Genomic DNA, 21,641 nt, shown 5'->3' on the forward strand with positions numbered 1-21,641 from the left:
CGGTGGCACGGTGGTCTTCTTCTTGCTCTTCAACCTTTTGTTTTGCTTACTGCAGCAAAGATCTCAAAAAACTGGTAAAAGGTTGTTTGTTAACGTATGAATGATGGAATTGTTACAGTACATGCTGACTCTTGAGATTTTTATGTGTGTGTGTGTAGTCTGAGTCTTGAATCGAGGGATTTGTGTGTAAATTTTAAGCTAAAATTTAGTTTTGAACATGCATAGTTTTTGGAAATTTAACAGGGTTATTTTTCAGAGAGCGACCCTGCATGCTTCAGAAAGACAGAAAGAAAAAATGAACTCATCATCTCGAGAACAGAAGCTTTATGTGGTTGATGCGTGATCATTTGGCCCGATCAAGAGACACAAATGAAACCATAGTCATAAGTGAATTGGTCACGGGGAAAACAAAAGTTAGTTTGGCTGAGAGGGGGTAAAGGGGGGGGGGGGCTAAAGAAGCCATTTACTGTCAGTCTTCGAAAAGCCAAAAATCTGTGTTACCGCATCAGCATATTTAGCTATGTCCACGGCTTCAAGTTGTGCTTTTCCGAAGTTGTTCCGATGAGCTATGGAAAGCCCCTCTGGCGGTCACTGGCCAGCCTGCGGGCTCTGGGTCTGAACGCATCGGCATGACCAATCAGGGACCTCCAGAGAACAGGAAGTAGCTTCAGCGGCACGACGGCCAACACAGGGGGCCGGGGGAAGGAGGGGGGCCTTATGAAACAGAGCCTGGCGGAAATGACTTGTCACAAAGCAAACGCCGCCGTGTGAGGCCCTCCTCCCTCCGCTGTGTCTGCTCGGCTAACCACTGTGAGTGCGATAACATGGTTGTGTGGTCCTTCCATCTCCCATGGCTATGTTGATGAAAAATAAAAAATCGTTTGCCTTCTCAAACCAGCAGAGCTCCAGAATGTGCTTCAATGGGAGGGATCTCAGGTAAGTCTGCTTCCAGCCCCCCCGTTCTTCTCTGCGTTCGTAGCTCTACGCAGCGTTTTTGCTGTAGAATACGGCACCGAGTTTGAGAAGAGAGAAAGGACGTGGTGAGCTTTAGTGGTGGTTTGAAGATCATCGCTTGGTGCCTTTGGGCATGGCGAGCGCCCAAGTCCTATGCTTGAACAAGGACAGCACACACGTCGGGTACTGCTTCTGCGGTAAGACTCCAGCCATGAAATCTGACAGGCAGTCGTGTCCGGCTCTACGTTAGATATGTTCGGGTAGCCGTGGGTCCTTCCAGTGGGAAAGAGTTTGCTCACTGGTTGAAGGTGAGAACAGAACCACGCGAGTTGAAGCAATGGCTGAAAAGGAACACTTGGAACGCGGTCTGATAAGGGTTTCGCTTTCAGTGGGAATTTCTGCACTACCATGTCTACCCTTGCGTGACAGTGAATTTGTGTCACGTTACGTGGTGGTTGGATTGTGTGTATGAACGTTATGAACATGGACGCTGGGATACATTTCTTCCCTCAGATTTTGTGTGTGGCCATATATGCAGCTATAACAAAACAGCAGTTACCAGCTAAAATGTTTCAAGAGCGTTGTGGAATATTACGGTTAGGCTTTCGTTTGGTTGTGAATTATGCAAATGCTCGTCTTAAAAGCAGAGTCTTAAAATGTACTCGTCATTCAAATATTGTACTGTCAGAGTCACAGAAAAATAGTCCAGCATGGTAATATCTCCTAGTGGCTATCATTAAGTCAAGAAAAACATTGTGGAGGATGTACCAATACTGTTTTAAGAATTTCCCAACTGTAAGTTTGAAAATGCCAAGTTCATCAAACTATTTTTCCCAATAAAAACCTGTTATGCTGTACAGAATCCGTACAACGCTGTTCCAGGCTGTTAAACCTAAACGGCCATGCTGGTTTGAGCCACACAATATCCCTGCCTATTACTTTGTTGTCAGAGGTGGAGGCAAGAGCATCTTTCAGCGGATTTAACTGAAAAAGAAGGATGACCTATAAAGATGGTACTAGTGATACTGGTTTTTCATTTTGAAATTCAGTCTTTCAATTCCCAGATAAAGTGGACTTGATATAATAATAATAGCATTAGCATTGCCACAATTCTCTAATTCAAAACATATCATGAGAAATAAATGGTATACATTAGAATAGTTATAGACACCATTTAGTTGAACTTTCTTGTTATTGCATGAAAATCAAAGTAAAATGTGAGGCTTATTAATATGTAATGTAATTGAGTAATTTGAATCTGGTCAATGAGGTTTTTGAATTGCAATATGACGTGATGATTGTACTCAGAAGGAATACATGCAAAGAGCATTTCTCCCATGATTGCAACATATTTTGCAGTTTTTTATTTTTTATTTTTTGAAGCTCATCAGAGTCTGTTTGAGTCTATAATTAGAGAGCACTGCTTCCTTTGGAGAAGATTGTGCACATATTAGGAGACAGGAAATGATGCACAGGAAAAGCCACTTCTGCCCCAAAGCAGAAATGCTTTGTGTGAAGGATCGGTAGTTACTTCAGCAATGCAGGCTGAACAGGGGAGGGAAATTCAAATAATACCCACCGAAACCCGGAGAAAACAGGACCAGGAGGGAGATACAGTAGCCACTGGGTGCTGTTAGCTTTTCTGTATCTAAGATTGAGCACCATGACTGTACAATTTGAATGGATAGACAACATTTGCCTTAAATTCCCCTCCTACAGACACAACAGGTACAAACCACAAGTGATTTCAGTAAGTGAAATTGAAAATCACATAAACATAATTTCTCAAATTCAAGCTAATACGGGTAAATCTTGCATCAGTGGGCGGTTCCTAAGAAAACAATGCTAATGCAAAGATGGGAATTTCCTGACAACTTGCAGGGTGGGGGAGTGATTAGATCTTTTACAACCACACAAGTATTTCCTGAAACAAAATACAATTCAAAGCATAGCACTGTTCTGGCGGATTGTGGTGATTGGTGGATTTCAGCACTGTACTGGTGGATTGTGGTGATTAGTGGATGTCAGTATTGTTCTGGTGGATTGTGGTGATCGGTGGATTTCAGCACTGTACTGGTGGATCATGGTTATTGGTGGATTTCTGCATTGGTCTGGTGGATTGTGGTGATCGGTGGATTTCTGCATTGTTCTGGTGGATTGTTGTGATTGGTGGATTTCTGCATTGTTCTGGTGGATTGTGGTGATCGGTGGATTTCTGCATTGTTCTGGTTGATTGTGGTTATTGGTGGAATTCTGCATTGTTCTGGTGGTATTGGTGGATTCGATTGTTCGATTGGGATTTCTGCATTGTTCTGGTGGATTGTGGTGATTGGTGGATTTCTGCATTGTTCTGGTTGATTGTGGTTATTGGTGGAATTCTGCATTGTTCTGGTTGATTGTGGTGATTGGTGGATTTCAGCATTGTTCTGATTGATTGTGGTGATTGGTGGATTTCAGCATTGTTCTGGTGGATCATGGTGATTGGTGGATTTCTGTATTGTTCTGGTTGATTGTGGTGATTGGTGGATTTCAGCATTGTTCTGGTGGATTGTGGTGATTGGTGGATTTCTGCATTGTTCTGGTGAACTGTTGTGATTGGTGGATTTCAGCATCGTCTGGTGGATCATGGTGATTGGTGGATTTCAGCATTGTTCTGGTGGATCATGGTGATTGGTGGATTTCTGTATTGTTCTGGTTTATTGTGGTGATTGGTGGATTTCAGCAGTGTTCTGGTTGATTTTGTTGATTGGTGGATTTCAGCATTGTTCTGTGTTGGGATGTGTTTAGCTTGTCTGGTGATTGGTGATTGGAGACTGTCGGCCTGTGATCTCTGGTTTGCCCGCTCCCACCTGCAGTGCAGCTCCATCATCTAACGATTCTCAGGGGCTGCGCCATGCAGCCAAACAGACGATCAAAGGAGGACACGTGGGTGGAACTCCTCAGAGATCGGATTGCATTATTGAAATGAAGAGGCTTGTGGGCCGCTGGCATGCAAGGAGATTAAAATACCAGAGCAACTGCAACAAAGGAAGTGAGTGCCAGGAAGCTTGCGGTAAAAGGTTAAGACGGAACACATGGCCCCCTGGCATCGTGGGCTTGATGCTAATCGCCTTTTCTCTCCCTTTTTATGATTCACAAGCTTATTGTGTGATTTTCTGGGGTTTTTTTTTTAACTTTTATTCTATTCATGAAAATGGTAGCGCTGTTTCCGCCGTTTTGTTTTTTATATAAAGGGAACTGAGGCTTCAGCTTTGTGTTAAACATCACATGGCATGCCAGTATTCAATCAACATTTGTCCTTAACTATAATTTAAAAGCAAATGCAAGCTTTTAAATTGAAGTTGTGCAACTGTGGCATCAAATGAGAAGACATACCGTGCAACTGATTGATTGATTATAGTTGAAGTGCCTGCTATTTTAAACTAAATTTCAACCAATGTGACTGTTCTTAAATGTTCTAAATAAGAGCTTTTCTGGTTGGGAATCACCCATCTTCCCCCTGACGGTAGTGCAGAAGGAAGTATTGGCCTTATTTGTTAGTCTCAGCGAATCAGGAAATGGTTGAATTAGATGCATTTCTTCTGGCCAGTCCCATGTACACTTCACTTCCTACCGAGTCCTAGTTCCCCATTTTTGATGGGCAGACCTCATCACAACTTCTTTTAATTTGACGGTAGCTTCCAGGAAACCAAGGCCTTGCTCAGCCGATCTTTTACTGGCCACATGCTTGTCCTTGTGAGGATGAGTGTAAACACGACTTCAGCTTTATTATATACAAATAAACGCAATACAAATCCAAAAAGGTGATCTACAGTAGTGATCGCACAAAAGGGGAAAAGAAGGAGAGAACAGTCAGTCATTCAGACTTTGCCCTTTATTCAGATATAAATAGGGCTGCCAGACGTTGCTATGGAAATGCCACACATTATCGTGTGTAAACATAACTGCCAAACTCTCCCGTCTTCCTGCCTTGAAACATCATTCAGGCACGGCTATGTTAATTCACCCTCTGATATTGTCTTTAATGGAGGGAATGGGACAGTCTTGAGCTTCTTGTTGACCTGCTGATTAATAGAATCGGGTGTGCCAAATTAAGGTTGAAATGAAAAACTACAGGATAGTAGATCCCCTGGTACAGGGTTGGGCAGCCCTGGCCTAGAGGTCTGGAACCCTGCTCCCAAAGAAGCACAGTGTGCTGGTTCCAGTTGTCAATTTGTTGTCAATTGATCAATTAAAGTCGTTAATTATATAGTTTGCTCAACTCCTTGGGTTCTTGGGTCTGAAATGGTTGTTGATTTTAAGCTGCAGATCCTGTGGCTTCAGGGTTACCCACCGCTGGTAGACCGTGCTACAGAATAACTAATGACAGGAAAGTATGTGGTAGGCAAAAAAAAAAGTATGTTTTGGCCCATCAAGGTAGCAATGCTTCTTGCTATCCAACCAACGATTTCTCAGAACACTCTCAGAAAGTTTGGAATGCTAGGGTAAACATTTCCAAGCAACATGTCGGGAATAGCCTTAGAATGTCATTCAGTTTTGATAACTGAAGATGAAAATAGATTTAATAGTGAATGGAACATTTACAGTATGTTCATTCTTATCAGGAATGTTAGCAACAACAAAAAAAGTCTAACAAATCTGCCATTTTGAAACTTCCGGTAAATATTTAATATGTATTAGACACACATCTAAATGAATTAGGCACAACATATTTTTCATGACTAAATAATAACCATCAGGGTCATCTGATGCTGCCTGATCTGAGGTTGCCTGTAAGTTGCCAGTAAGTTGTATGTGACATTCTGTGGAACTTGGGTAGAACAATTCATACTTTCTAAGTCATCTTTGTATTAAGAACCATAGTCATCATAACATTACCTAACAATGAAATGATGTAATATTTTTCTATTGTAACGATAGTGGCTTTAAATGGCTCAAATGGCTTTCAATACTTTGTGAATACTGTAAATACTTAAGTTGTGTAAGCAGATACAAGTGTCTGCTGAATGCAGATGCATAATCATGTATAGTCATTACTGGTCCTTTTTGCCCTGTTGACCTATAAACTAGGGAGAGGATAATTAACACTAAAGCAGATTAAGGTCTTTATTCAGCGCTCAATCTCACACTCTTGGTCTGACGTAATAGAACAGGGTCTTGGCGAGAAGTGGCCTGACTGTTGAAGCTGCTGTAACTGCTTACTTCTGTTTAGTAATCTCAGCAGAGCAGCCCTTGAGAAGAAAAGGCAGATAATCAGCCACAGGTGCACACAATCATTCTAACAACTAACGGGTTTGTGGGGGTAAAAGTTTGATTTTTTTTCATCCATCTAGCTCTCTTACTCTAATTCCAGTAAGCTACCGTAATTTAGACCAGCTGGTACGGAAGTATTTTGAGTGACCCAGACCTCTTGTTCTGAACTGATCTGTTTAATACCCCAGTTGTCTATGCCACCAAATAATGTCTGTCATCTCTCCCAGAGCATATATGAGGTCAGGAAAGTCCAAGTGCACTTTGGTAGAGTTAATGTGTTTCCTCTTCCTCTGTACCAGCATTGTAGCCAGAAATATTCTTATATTTGGGCCTGCATAGAACTAGGTGGGCCAGAATTGCCTAGGTGGGGATTCTCAATTGGATGTAGTGGTTCAGTCAAGACAAATGGATACTATTTATAGTAGGTGGCTGTGGTCCACCGTGGCCGACCCATCCGTACACGGTCATTGTGTTCCTAGCAGCCCAAGAGCAAACAGTGTGTGACCGTACTAAGGCAGTGTGGGGATGTGGTTAGAGGATTTGGGCAAGTGAGGCAACCTGTGGGCACTAAAATCATGCGATGTTCAAGCCTCACTCTGAGAAGGCCATGAGCTTCCAAGGTTAAACATTCACAGTGACAAGAAAAAGTTTGCTCTCTTTGCCAAATCTTTTCCACGACACTTTTAACACGTCTCTGTAAAGTTTATGAATTCTTTCCTTTTGGCTACTGTGGAGGCCATCATTAAAAACTGGGTTTGCTTCGGTAGGTTAAAAATGGAAATGTACATCCATCGTGTGTGTGGTAGGAAACCCAGGGAAGGGGAAGGAGCACTATCGCCCCATCCCCCTGCTCCCACATGAAAACAGCTCAGACTTCAAAACTCTGCAGCAGAGGAGACAAAACCCTGCCGCGGGCCGAATTGAGACCCGGGTCCCCCCCCCTCAGAGGAGGGGTCAGGGCAAGGTCACCCCCGCTGCGTCCGAGATGCAAATGGCTACCTTTCGTGGTCGCGAGGGAGGGTCCACACGTGCGGCGTCTGGAACCGCTGGTGGAACTTGAGCCGTTTGTTGATAAGATTTCCGATTCGGGGAGCAGAGAATACCGCTGGAGTGCCTTTCCACCCTGCCCGACGGGAAAGTTAAATTACCCCCCTTTGCTTGAGGATGCCCCGGATCGGCTGTATCCGAGTCTGGGCCGTTAGCCCTGCCCCGTCCCGCCCCATCCCGCCTGGTCTGCGGGATCAGCTGTTTTTATTTCCGTCTGGGGTTTCGCCGGTTGCCGCACAGCAGAGGAGAGAGCCGAGGTTCCTGTCCGTCTGCCGTCCCGGCTGGCAAGGGGCTTCAGAGGAAGGAAAGATGCCAGAACGCGATCAGCAAGCGTTGCCTGGGGAAACGTCCCTCTTCCTGCTCCGCTCCCATCCCTTCCTGTCCACAGAGGGGGGAGGGGGGGCTGCCAAGGTTTCAGTTGAGTCTTTCTCGCTCTTCTCCCCCTGCGTTGCGTCCTGGGGTGGTTAGAGTTTAGAAGCCAGCGCTACGCTGCGCCGCACGGTCACTCGCTCGCTCACTCGTGGATCTCCACCCGGGTGCCACCGCGCTTCTCAGCATGTCCAGGGAGAACCTGACCAATCGGACGCCTCAGAGGCGAACCGGCCGGAGGTAAGCGGATGGAGAGGTGGGAGAGAGACTTTCCTCTGTTGATTTTACCCAGGGACGGCCAGTGTTGCAAACGCATGTGTTTGAAATATTTGGTTGCATGTATTGCTTGTATTTCTGTGTATGACCAGTCTGAATGTAATACAGGTTTCTCACCTCTTTTGTGTTGTCTATACCTCTGTGTCACCTGCATTGCATTACTACAGCTTGGTTATTTTCATTTCAGTTTATAGAAAAGTTTATTGGGGATGTGTTTTATAGCACAATACATTTTTGTGTTCTATTTTTGATCTTAAACTGGGGGGAGGAACTGTTTCTGGTCTTTTGAATTTACTCCATACCTTGATGCTTCTACAAAGCCATTTAAACCAGCTTCTCTGGGATTTTGGTATTGCATTGCCTGGAATTCAGCTGCAGTTAGAAGGAGGAAAGTTGCATTACCTGTTACATCTGAATATTGGACCCAGTCAAGTTCAGGAAAAATGTATGGAGGTCATTGTGTTTCAGAGGGGAAAGAATCTCGGAGAAGAGAGGTGACAGGAGACGAGCCAGTAAAAACAGTATTTCTTAAGGAGTAGCTTTGAAAAGGACTCAAAGTTTTTTCTCCTCTTTAAAAAATTTAAAAAATGTAAAAAACAATTATTTGCACAATCGTGCTAGTGTTGTTAACTCCCTGGAGAGTTTTGTGCTAGAATGTTCCGTGCACGTTGAACGTGGGCACTTTCATGCCGTGAGCTCAGTGCCCGTCTTTCTGGGAAACTGCGCTGTGTGACGACGGAGGCTACGGGTTCAATTCCTGCTCAGACCACAGGCAGTCATAGGTCATGCTGCACCTGGCTTTAGATCCGGGCCAGTTTCTGCACAACGAGGGCCACTCTGCTTGAGGATTTCACTGCAGTTTCCTGCTCTAAACTGTTTAATCACCCCCTGTTATGTATCAAATCTGACATTTATATTCAGTTATAGCTGCAGACTGCACATGCATCCTTGGAGAATATGTGTTGCCAAGGTCTAATACAGAGAGAACCAACACAGGTGTATATGCATGTTTACATAAACAAACATGGGTGTCTTCACTCAAATATTTTGTTAAATAAAGCAGGAGATTGAATCATAAGAAATGTTTTTATTCTTATACTCATCTGATTGACATTCCGAGCTACTATCATTTTCAGCACTGCTTGACAAAAAATGGTTGTTTTAACAAGATTGTCATGTAAATGTACACACAACACACTCTTAACAGTCAGGGAAACAACTTCAGCAGCTAATTTACTAGAACAGCTCTTTTGTGTCATGAATTGGTAGACTTCAAATATTTTTAAAGCTTGCTCAAAGTGAAAGTGCACTTTAAGTATACTACCTGGGATTTTTAAGGCACACTTAAGAGTACTTAAGGCAGACTTACAGTAAGTGTCCTTAAGGCACACTTAAGTGTACTCAAGGCAAACTTCTTTTTTGTAACGGCCCGCCAGTTAATGCCTGTTCATAAAACATTGGCAGGCCGATGGCGGGCCACTGTTTGCTTACTAACTGGGTTACTTGGGTGCACCTGTACAGTACTGTGGGAAACTGTCTGTTTCCATTTGTGTCCAGATAGCAAGCGACTCCGTCCCGGATCTGTACCAGTTTTGGGCCAAAGTCAGCGCTGCCGGGCTGGAATCGCTTGCTGTCTGGGTGGATTTGGGGGAGGGAGGTGGGGGGCATTTCTGTAAAATCTCTGGGCAGCGCCATGGAGCAGTGGTCCTGCCCTTTTTTAACGCACAGTGTCTGGCCGGGCGGAAACCCAGCTGTGTAAATGAATGGAAAGCGAGTGAGGTAGGAAGGACAGTTGGCTCATGCTCCCGCTGTGTTTCAGGGGAGCTAGCGTGTGGCTAGGCGGTGGCCTCAGCCCAGGCAGATGTGTACGGTCGCCGATGCTTCTAGGGAAGAGATGGCACCCCGCTGTGCTTGATGTTTGTTTTGGTCATGTCTCCCAAGATACTGCCTGACCCTTCCCATCCAGTAGTCGTGCAGTACAAAACAATTACACTACCATCTGGCCAAAGATATCAAATATCAAATGAACAAGGACAAAGAGAGTACTTACTTCTTTCATACCCAAGACTCATATTCAGACTCATCAACAGATGTTGTGATTGTTGATTATTCTGAATAATATCATGGTATCGATTATTTTGTAATTAATTGGAATTGTATAGGCAGTATAATCTTCTAATGTGTGATATATTTTTATTTTTATACTGTGTTTATGCTTAGGGTCATGTGCAAAGCAAATTTCATTCATTCATTCATTCATTCATTAATTCATTCAGTCAGTCAGTCAGTCAGTCATTCATTCAAGGAATGGCTAGCAGGTTAGTTGATGGTGTGTCTCCCCTCCACAGAAACATGGCCACCAACTGTACAGAGATATCCTGGCCGGTCCCCATGAGGGCTATCGGGGCCCAGAACCTGCTGACCATGCCAGGGGGGGTGTCCAAGTCTGGGTACCTACACAAGAAAGGGGGGAGCCAGTTCAGCCTCCTGAAATGTGAGTAACTGTACCCCCCGAATCCATCTTCTACAGTACCCTGAATCTGCTTCTTGTACCTCCTGTGGCACTAAGTGTGATGAATTTCAGGTTCTGCTCTCAGTTGTGAGTCATTACCATTGTCTTTGCTTTTTGCTTGACCTTTTTTATGCACTTTAGTAAGTCTCCATATGAGAGTCTGCTCAATGCCATGATTTATTTTTAAAAAAAATACATTTTTGAAAGTCATTCTGAGTATGTGAGAATGCTAAATGCCAAAATGTAAATGAAAATCCACATTTACTATAATGCAATATGTATGCTTCTCCAGTGGCGGAAAACACAGGGTAACTGCAGCTGCCTTGGCTTGCGTAAAGTCTTGTTGGTGATTATATGAATTTCTCACTGAGACACGTTAAATAACACTCGCTTTCCCAAATCAGTAGCCAGAGCCTGCTGTGGCTCCACATGGTCTTTCTACATACGCTACCAACAGTTTGTTTATGCAACCCCAGCAGATCCCCTTTATTTAACTCCTGTTTAAATAAGCAGACGTGCTTTTAGGAGAATGGTTTCCAGATGTAGCACCTTGTAATAGGCGTGTGTGTCTATCCCCACAGGGCCGCTGCGATTCATCATCATTCACAAGGGCTGCTTGTACTACTTCAAGAGCAGTACCTCCCCCTCGCCACAGGGGGCGTTCTCTCTCATGGGCTACAACAGGTTTGTACACGTCCTGCTCATTCACACTTGTTTTCCCTTTCCTTCAAGGATGTGCAGCCATGGTAGGCATGGTAGGCACCGCCTCCCTTGTGAAAATACAACAAAATTAAAATAATTGAATTGCGTATGACGGGCCATTAACCATTATTTTCACAACACATTTTCTGCATAGTATACATATCTTTTGTTAATATAAATACCAGTAATGCGCAGTGAGATACAGTATTTCCTCAGCTGGTACAATGCATCGACATTTTCCAGTGCACTGAAATCAGACACAGTGAAGGCAGCTCTGCCCTGTGTCTACCCCACCTTCCCTGATCGCACATCCCTATTTTCCATCATTTGACTTTGTGAGCCGTTTTATTTTTATTTATTTATTTTTTGGTCGCTGGTTTAGGAACAGCATTTGCTAAAACGGTATGCTAGAAGTCATTTTAGCCAAAGCGCATAGCTGGAGCACAATGCTTCCTTAGTCAACTGACTTTGTAGCCTCTGTCCATACCTTTCAATATGAGTGACTTTTCCCCCCCACAACCTCAACATAACTAAACTTGCCCCCCACAACTTCAACTTGGGAGGCCATAGGCTTTAAAAACTGTTCTATTCTTGCATCTGGAAGAGGAATATTCAAGCAGAAAATCTTCCCAAATATTCTCACAACTGGTCTCAAAGTGTTCACTCGCTGAAGTTCCTGCTTGCATTACCTTTCCACCAACAGCAATTTAACCCTTTGAAGAGTAGTTTTTTGGAATGTTTTTTTTTTCAAAATTCTAAGTCAATGTTGTAGTTCCATTGCTTTTGTTGGGAAACAGACAGTTTTGTGTATTCTGCGTTTGGGAAGTTTCCGCTGGGCCCCAGGGGGGAAGGGGGTGAGCCCCCCTGTTGTATTCAATTTCAATGTGAATGGTACCTGTTTGAATAGGTAGGATGGATTTGAATTTGAATGGTCCAATCGGAAGGAAGCACAGCCTCTATCACCAATCAGAGGCAGTGCTCCCTTTCAACAATACAATTCCACAATATGCAAATACCAGTCTACTGTAAACTGTATAAATCTGATCACCCACCAATACTATTTTGAACTTCCTTGCTGAGTTGTTCCCGTAGCCGGCTGCGTAATAAATCTTCCTGTTTTTACTACAAACTTTTGATCTGCTTCTTCCTGGGCTAACGGTCATTTTACCTGTTTTTGGGAACATCTTGATTCCCCTACACTTTCAATTACCAGTAGTGATTGTTACATCAGCATTAGAATGTTCAGATAAGAACATTGTAATCACATATTTGTGATATTGCACCTTCGAGCCCAAAGTTTTTTGTGAAATATACATGGTAATTAAGGTTAACCAAGTATTTATCCCCTGCCTTTATCACATTTACAGATTTTATGGTTCTGTGTGCAGTAAATCTTCCATAAAGTCTTCAGGATCAGGGGGGAATTTTCACCTCAAAAATGTTCACTGGGGATTCTCTATTGATTCTCTGCTGACTAAACCATAAAGGTCCCCTGCATGCTTTATCCTTTCTTTCATGTACACTGATAAGGGAATAAGTGCAAATTATAGAAACAGAAACAGAAACTAAAAGACGATGCAGCTAGTCAATTCCAAATATATATATATATATATATATATATATATATATATATATATATTTGACATCTGGATGCTATATGGTCAATTTTCATACCTGATTCATAGGTTTCATGTTCATCCTAATTTAGGCCAAGTGTGGCTTTCGTGTATCTCTGTTTTGCATGTGCAGTGTCCGTAGGCCACATCCTGTCTTGCAGGACAGCTGCGTCGTGTCACTCGTCACCTTTAAAGGTCTTAGGGTTTCGACTGCTGCTGCTAGAACCGCCTTCAGATGTTAGTTCCCATGGTAACAGCATGGCGCTCTTGCAGAAGAGCCAGGGTATACCTCTGTTGCTGTTGTTTTCTTGTCCTTTAGAATTTAATCTGTTTTATTTCTGTGGCACAAACAAATCAGTGAAATCACAATGAATTTGCCTCTAAAGCCATGAATGCAGAAGATGTTCTGGTATCTGATAAGGCACTGCTCCAGTGAGTGGATGTTCTGGTATCTGATGAGGATCGACTCCAGTGTGTGGATGGAACCCATGGTCTTCTCTGTGTATGAAGTGGTGTAAAGACTGCACAATTCAGCTTCAGGGTGTAAGAAAACAGTGGCTGGCCACAGGCACTAAGGCAGAGGTGCTTGTGGTTGTCTGCACGCTCCAAAATGGCTGACTTTGCAGCCCTGAGATGATCCTACACATACAATAAGTCATTCCAAATATCGAGATGGGGAAAAAAAAAACTGGGTTAAAATGGATTTTAACCGTTTAAGGTGTAAGGTGAATGGTGAATGTTGTTAGACATTCTAATGCTGATGTAACAATCACTACTGGTAATTGAAAGCGGTGGAGTTCTAGAACACTTTTGCGAATTTTGCGAAGAGAACATTTAAAAAACCTGTTCTTCACAGGGTTAAAGTGAATGCGCTGTAAAGGGCTAATGCTGCTGTATAGCTGTGGAAGTTCCCAGCATTCTGCAGTCAGCTTTGCCAGAGCCCGGTCGGCTCCACGTGGCAGCGTCTGACTCTGTAATTACGGACCGCGTGGCCGTCCCCTCTGTGGTGCTGCATAAATAGCGCTTTAATAGCACGGGTCTGGGCCGCAGGCGAGCCAGGCCAGCACAGCTTATCGCCCGTCTAGCAAGCTCTCATTCTTGAGGAAACTGGTGGCCTGCTTTTAACCGTCACTGAAACTGCATTTTTGTTGTTTACTGTAATAGGAATTATTATCTCGCACATGATCAAGATTCTTAATGATCCAGTTAGTGAAATGTTTACAAATCCATGGGCACAGGGGTGGAGGCTAGGAAAAGTAATTTTGGGTGTTGTCATTTTATCATTTGGATACTTAATGGTCACCCACCCATTTTTATGCGAGAAATACCATTGTTGGTGAATGAATTTGTATTGCAATTATAATATTGTTTTTGAATACATTTTTGTATTCGTAAACTATGTTTACAGAGTTGGAGATTATTATCAGTATTTAATCCTTGAATTGGGATTTGGTATTAATAAGAGTGAATAAAATCTACATTGCAATTATTTTTATTGTATTTGTTTATACAGAGTCAGAAGGGAGCGCATGTTATGTAAACTGTGATTAAAAACTCATTACAGGCATAACAGATATTGGAACTGCCAGACAAACTGGGAAAATTGGAGAATGGGGGTCACACACACTATATAACATTTTAAATAGTTGTAAATATAACCAACAGTGGTCCATTACCCCTCTGTCCCCATTTAATGCTTATTTTACTCTTAAATATTAAAGAAAAACAAAACGGCAGTTTAAAGAACATAACTGTTTTATTATGTGCTCAGGTCAAAATTTTAATTCAAATGTTTACCTCCCTCCCTCCTGATTTGTTTTATTTCTCCTCTCCTGATTGGCTGACAGGGTGATGAGGGCAGCGGAGGAAACAACCTCCAGCAACGTCTTCCCTTTCAAGATCGTCCACGTCAGCAAGAAACACCGCACATGGTACTTCTCTGCAGCCAGTGAGGAGGAGAGGAAGGTGAGGCAGAGGCCTTGGTCATGTGACCAGATGGCGCCCTGTGACATCAGCTTTGGTTGGGCAAAAATAAGTGGATGTCTCAAATAATAATGGTTTATGTGTAGGTTCCAAAAAATTACTAATGGTCTTTATTCCAAGAACCAATCTTCATGTTACTGATGGAAAATGGAATCTCTAGCACTTGGATTACAGACCACAGAAAACACAGAGACAGTTAAAGTATTTTAAGGCCACAGCACAATCATTCAATGTTCAAGAGATGAACATACATTACCTCAGTCTATGACAGGGGTGCAGTCTTGGAGGTCTGGCATGTATCTTCATTTTTTTCAAGCAACTATTCAAGCTACATACAGTACTCCAGTGGTGTTTCCCTAGTGTATCAGTCCACAGTGGAACATTTTCACCAGGGATACGCATGCAAGCCGTAGCTGTGGCACATGACTTTGCAAAGAGCGGCAGATCACATAAATGGTTGGGGCTAATTAAACAATCAAAAGCAGAGACTGGAATACAAGCTGCATTTGTGCTAAATATGTCTGTACCTAAATATTTCTGTACCCTAACTGTAACGCCTGGCTTCCCTGGGCAGAATTGGATGCTTCGTCTGAGGCAAGAAATCGACTACTACCACGACAGGAAGGAGTCACAAGTTGAGAGGTAAGCGTGTTTTTTGTAATACGAATAAAATTAGTGACATTTTTCCCTCATAAGATGGCTTCTGTGGTCATCTGTTTTTTCTATGAATGTGGAAATTAAGGTTGCTGTTAGCCAAAGGGCTAACCAAATATTTATTATTGATACTGGCTTCAGAGTTTCCATATCTTGTAGTTTTCTTCATTTCACTTTTTTTATTTTTCAAATGCACATCACAAAAACAATGAAACAGAATATACACTACATTTAGCAGATTCTCTTTTCAAGAACAACTTTCTTGCAAAGCTGACTTTTTTTAAACATACAGCTGGAATTTGGGTTGCAATACCTTGCACTCAGGTACAGTGACCATGCTCCACTTGTGAATCAAACCTGCAACCTCTGAGGTTACATTACATTACATTACATTCTCATTGCCATGCTACACTGCCACCCACACCAGCACTATTCACAGCAATAGCAAACATTACAAAACAGAAACAAGTGATAATAATATTAACAAACCAACAAGAAAATTGCCATATTTCACATGCTAACAACCGGTTCTGTTACAAAGAGTAACCTTGCTATTATAATATTTTCAAAAACAATGAATGGCAATATGCATTAATGCTGAACATAGGCCCACGCTGTAAAGTGATAAATAAATTCCATACTTGTTGTGCTTAAGATGCGCTCTTACATATAGTGTTAGAGGCCTTGTGGGCGGCGTTATTTCACTGTGGAGGTCATTTCTAATTTAGGCTCCCTTCCTTCCCATATCTGTAGTTTCTCACAGAACTGTAACAGCTACGGCCTCTTCCTCTTTCTGATAAGCCCAGGCCTGTTATTTTGACTGCATTTTGAATGGCTGCTTTCCTGTTCCTTTTCAGTTAAATTAGAGGTCTGTTCAATCTGACTGCTCTGAGGAAATTTATTACAGAGTTTTGCTTTCTTCTTTTTTCGGTTCAAAACAATATTTAAAATGTAAAACTGTTCATGAAACAAGAAATGGTCATTCTATATGCAATCAATCGGCAAAAATATCAGGTCACTTGCATCGCTGGGAAAGTGAAATAATTACGAGCAGAAGTTGGCATGAGATGTAGAAATAGGCACAGGCCCACCTTTGCTCTGCAGAGGTGATGTACAATGTACTATTAGTTAGCCATTTCTGCACTTTCGTACTGAGCTCAGCAAATTGAGAAGATGTGTTGAACAAATGAGAGTTTTCAGATTGAAAATAAAGGGCCCATTGCATGGCTATTTTGTTTTAGTGATCCCGACTCTGATGCGGACAGTTTCTATGGGTCCGTAGAGCGCCCCCTGGACATCAGATATTCTGCCGATGCGCCTGAGGAGGGTATGTACTGTACAGCAGGCTACGGATGGCCACGTGTTAAAACTGTAAATGAACCAGGGTCGTGGGCTGTGGTTCAGAGCCAAAATGGGTGGTTTATCCTGCTTACACCGTGGACATCAGCAAAATAAACACTTAAATACAATTAGCGGAAGTAATAGATCACAAATTTGGTCCTGGGGGACGCCTGTACGTGCTGGTTTTTGTTCCAGAGATCTCTTGAAGAATCAAGGTTACTGAAACGGCCTGTTTAAGTTTTCATAACTTTGTGCTAACGCTGATTTTTACACAGTGGAAGTCTGGGTTATTATCAGTTTGTTCGTTTTAAACTTTTTCCACAAATGTTTTAGTTTCAGTGTTTAAACAATCTTTAATATTTCACACCTGCTATAACTTTCCTACGAGGTAATGTTAGATCACTCATGCTGGGTCTCTATAACAATAAGTATTTGCACTATAAGTACACTGCCTAATGCACATATGAGGGTTTGTAGGACTTGTTTTTTCAACCAAACTAAGCTTGATTTTTAGCAAAGAACACATTTAACAGCTGACGTATTTTACAATCTACTTTTTTAGATTATGTTGTTGATGATGATGAAGATGATGAAGAAGACTACCTAAAGCCAGATGGGTCACAGAACTCAGCAGGTACACCGGATTTCCATAAACATTTCATATTTGTCGAAACCGAAGTGTAGCTGTTAGCTGTCACAGTATAGCTCTTCGAAGTTGTCCCATCACGATTCAAGTGAACTCTAATAAACTCTGTGTTTATGATCATAACTCAAGTCAAAACTACCATGAATGCTTTAAGTCAGTTTTTCTATTCAGTCTATCCGTCACCTCTGGGCTTTCTGCTAGTAAGTCATCGTGCTACTCATTTCTGGCATATGGTGTATAATTTGCAAATAAAGGTTCATTCGGAGGCTTCATCACTGGCATGTTACTGATGCTAATCTGGATGCTTATGTCCTTGCTCTTGTTCTAATGGCATATTGGATATGCTAATACACCACGGACCTTCCCTGAAAGAGGTAGAGATAGTGTTAAAGAAGCACGCAGAACAGCTAGGGTTGGTCAACTCAGATAAACTGATCAGTGTTTTTTGTCTTCCAGATCGGCCCGCTGTGCCCCCTCCGTCATACCCCCCTCCCCCAGTCCCAGTGCAGTCCATCAAGGCCCACCCAAGACTGGAAAACCCCCCGTTGTTCTCCAAAGGCCCCCCGCCCCTCCCGCCCCCAGCCCCCGCCAAGAACCTTCCAGAACCCGTCCCCAAGAAACCGCCCCCTCCACTGCCCCCCAACAAAGGCCCGCCCCCTACCTTACCTTTCGCCCCCCACTTGGTGAAGCCCCCCATGGAGAAACCCATCCAAGTGCCCAAAAGCCCCAGCCCCCCCGTACCTCCCCCAGCCAATCTGAAGAAGCCCCACCACCCTGCCTCCACCATGCCGTCCCGGGGGAGCGGCCCCGCCGTCTCGCTCCCCCGGCCCCCACCACCCTGCCCGTCTGCAAGAAGGGGTCCCCACCCCCTCCCCCTCCCCCCAACCATCGGACCAAGCCCCAGGTGGCCCTGCCTCCGGCCCCGCCCACAGTTCCGCCCTTCAAACCCCCCATGCACAGGCCGTCACTGGGGCCCAAGCCCACGCCCATGTCCCTCCCTCCCACCAAGCCCACACCCAAAGGACCCTCCCTCCAGTAAGAACCTTCTTTCAGCATCACCCCCCCTCCCCCTTTTTCCTGGGACAGTGTGAGAGATTCCATTCACATATCAGGACAGTTCATAAATAGAGCTGTTTGTACAAATGAACAAGCCATAAATCCTCCATATTATAAAAAAAGTTTTTTCCAAAACATTGTAGTTTAACTTTATCTGATTGAAGTAGTAGTGTTTCAAAGCCATTTGGATTCCTGATTTGACGTTCAGCACTATGAGGGTCACAGCCAACAGTCCACTGCTTTTCTCCTCAGAAGGTCATGTCCCGACGGGCAAAGTTTCCGATCCTCGGTGGACGAGATGCCAACGCACTTACGGACGAAGTCGTCGTGCAGTGACGACTCCAACGAAGACTACGAAAACGTGAGTGAGCGCAGCTGCCTTCAGGACCAGAATAACTTTTAAAAACTGAAACGTTGCTTTATTGAATGCATGCTTGCTGAGTGCCATCACTGTGGCTGCTGATTGGACATTTGTGTACTGGGGAAAACCAATTATTAAATGTGCCAGTCTCTTATTAGGATATAACACCAAGACAGCAAAAATATCTGAAAGATCATTCCAGAATGCTGTAACCTGTTTAGAGTGAAACATTTAAAGCTAATAAATCATATCAGAATGTAACATAACTACTGCAGCACACCCCAAGCCTCCAGAATGGCTGTTTTCTGATCTTTGACCCTCAGTGTCAACCTATCATAGACAGAGATGGGCCAGTCAGGAATGAGTCCTTTGTGATTAATATTTTGAACGTCAGAGGGCTATGTCTGGTTATTTATACACACTGTGCTGTCTGCGTGAGCACCAAGCTTCCCCCTCATTTCCACTTCCCCTCACATGCTGTCAATGCTGTTTGTTGCATGAAAGTTCTTCTGTGGTGCCCCTACAATACAATGACGTTGAAAAAAAAAAAAGGTGTTAATATCAGAAATATCAGCTATGCGTACGAAAGGTCAACATTGTTCTCCTGTTTGTTCCTCACTAGGTGCAACTGCCAGATTCTGTGTTCATCGACACAACTGACACCAGTGACGTTGAAAAGTAAGACATCAGACATTTCCACTATATTTCAAAAATGAGCAGACATACATGTAGCAGGAAGTTTGTTTTCTATAATCCTTCCCTCTAACAATGTACCGTTAGAATTGTTTTGGTGTGTTTTGGTGTTACTTCCTTGTATTTTTGTGTTTTCTGCCCTCTCACGGCAGTTTTTGGAATTGCAGCCGTAGCCTTGAGTGTTTGTCTCCTGAGCAAAGCCATCCTCGGGCATGGCCACATTCATAAATCACTAACGCCCTGTAATTACAGGTTATTTAAAGAAACGGCCAGATCTCCACAGGATGGTCTGTACTGCATCAGGAACTCTGGGACAAAGACATCGAAGGTAAAGTCAGTACAGCTTCCTCTGCGCAAAGGAACATCTCACGTTACCAGTTCAGTGACATAATACTGTAAATGCCAGTTAATTCAGTTATGTCTGAATGGACTTCATTCTTCTACAGTGATGAGTTGTAGACCAAAATCCAACCATCATCTGCCTTACTTCATTTTACAATCAGAATGTAAAATGATCAGTTTAGACAGATGGACTATATAAAACACACACACACACACACACACACAGTATAGTCTAGAAAGAATATTTTTGCCTTACTAGGGAAAATCTAAATAAAACGTTATCCATATCCAGAGAGATAAAAATTTTGTAAAATGTAAATCTCTAAAAATTTCCTCACCCTTCCCCAGTCATTGTCTATGCTGCCTATAAGAGGTTGATAAAATGCTTGATGGGAATTGTATTTTTTTTTTTTTACATGAACACAGGTCCTAGTGGTGTGGGATGTCAGCTTAAAGAAGGCCAGGAACTACAGACTGTTTGAGGAGGTAAGTGTGTGACTGTGTTTCTTCTTCTTCCTCTTCTTCTTATTATTATTATTAGTAGTAGTAGTATTAGTAATAATAATAATAATAATAATTAATTAATGATTTTAGTATGTTCCCTTGCTCAATTGCTGTACATGTATTTTTAATCATATAATTGTAATAAATGCAATGATACAATTCGAATTCCTAAGCAATTATTCTTGTCCTATGTAGAACACAACTGCCAATGTGTTGGTGTGTGGTGAAATCAAAGCTTGTTTGAGCGAAGCCGTATAAGAATCCATGAATCATGAACAAACACTGCACTTGCCATTACGTTGCCATGTGATCAATTTGAATATAACACCATGTAACACGCAGATAGCCAATAATAATCGGATGGGCAACTCCGTGTCATTTATTTATTTGTCAGCTTCTGCTCTGAACTGTTGCATTACCCAGCATGCTGATTTACTTAAACTGACATTTTTTGAAAAAGTCACAAGCTGCAGCTGTATACTGTGGAAGGGCATTTGATGAGAATCTTTCTGCTGTGGTCTGACACAAGCATGAACCAGCACTGGTGTGTACAGCTGTTTACTGTAGATGAATTAAACTAGAATAACTGGATGGAATGAACACCAGAAAACACATGCTTAGAACGCGTGTATACAGCATCCGTGTTTGACTCTTGCCTCTGATTTCCCCAGAATTCCAAAATCTACCTGGAGGCGGAGATTACTTTCCCCTCATTGGCCGCCCTTGTGGAACACTACTACAGCCACGCCCTCCCCAACCACGGCTCCCTGTGTCTGCAGAAGCCCTACGGCTACACCGGCCCCAGGTGACTAGGGCTGGGAAAACACGTCCCAATTAAATGACATCACATTACATTACATTGTGTAATGTACACGATGTGTCTATAATCTATAGACTGCTTTCAGAGGCGTGAATTTCATAAAGAAACATAGGCGGCTGACCTGTATTATACACACAATTCATGCAAGTACAACTTTCAGATGCATGGATTTAAAACACTGTCCATTCTTACAGGTTGACCCCACCCTGACTTGGATCTGGATGACCCTCCGCCTACCAGGGTCTGACCACGGCATGTAACAGTCAGCGTTCAGGTGCCCTGAACATAACGCAGGCTGCGTGAGACGAGTCTCATCTTACTACACTGGGTGGACGTTTGGTACAGAGACGGTGTGTGGCACAGAGACAGCGGGTGGCACAGAGACGGTGTGTGGCACAGAGACAGCGGGTGGCACAGAGACGGTGTGTGGCACAGAGACGGCGGGTGGCACAGAGACGGTGTGTGGCACAGAGACGGCGGGTGGCACAGAGACGGTGTGTGGCACAGAGACG

The 21,641-nt window shown here is 43.2% G+C and overlaps 1 protein-coding gene across 1 annotated transcript; it reads left to right on the forward strand.

Annotated features, from left to right (window-relative positions):
* The first annotated feature begins 691 nt into the window (after positions 1-691).
* sh3bp2 (SH3-domain binding protein 2) lies at positions 692-21,118 on the forward strand. The gene is given in 14 exon segments (XM_064307868.1): positions 692-936; positions 10,248-10,393; positions 10,993-11,095; positions 14,577-14,694; positions 15,287-15,354; positions 16,608-16,693; positions 17,270-17,341; positions 17,810-18,042; positions 18,045-18,388; positions 18,662-18,770; positions 19,393-19,448; positions 19,716-19,791; positions 20,232-20,291; positions 20,981-21,118. Coding segments are annotated over 14 exon segments (1,635 nt in total). The 5' UTR covers positions 692-910.
* The last annotated feature ends 523 nt before the right edge of the window (positions 21,119-21,641 follow it).

This window comes from Anguilla rostrata, chromosome 14, assembly GCF_018555375.3.
Source record: "Anguilla rostrata isolate EN2019 chromosome 14, ASM1855537v3, whole genome shotgun sequence".
In the NCBI taxonomy this organism is placed as follows: Eukaryota; Metazoa; Chordata; class Actinopteri; order Anguilliformes; family Anguillidae; genus Anguilla; species Anguilla rostrata.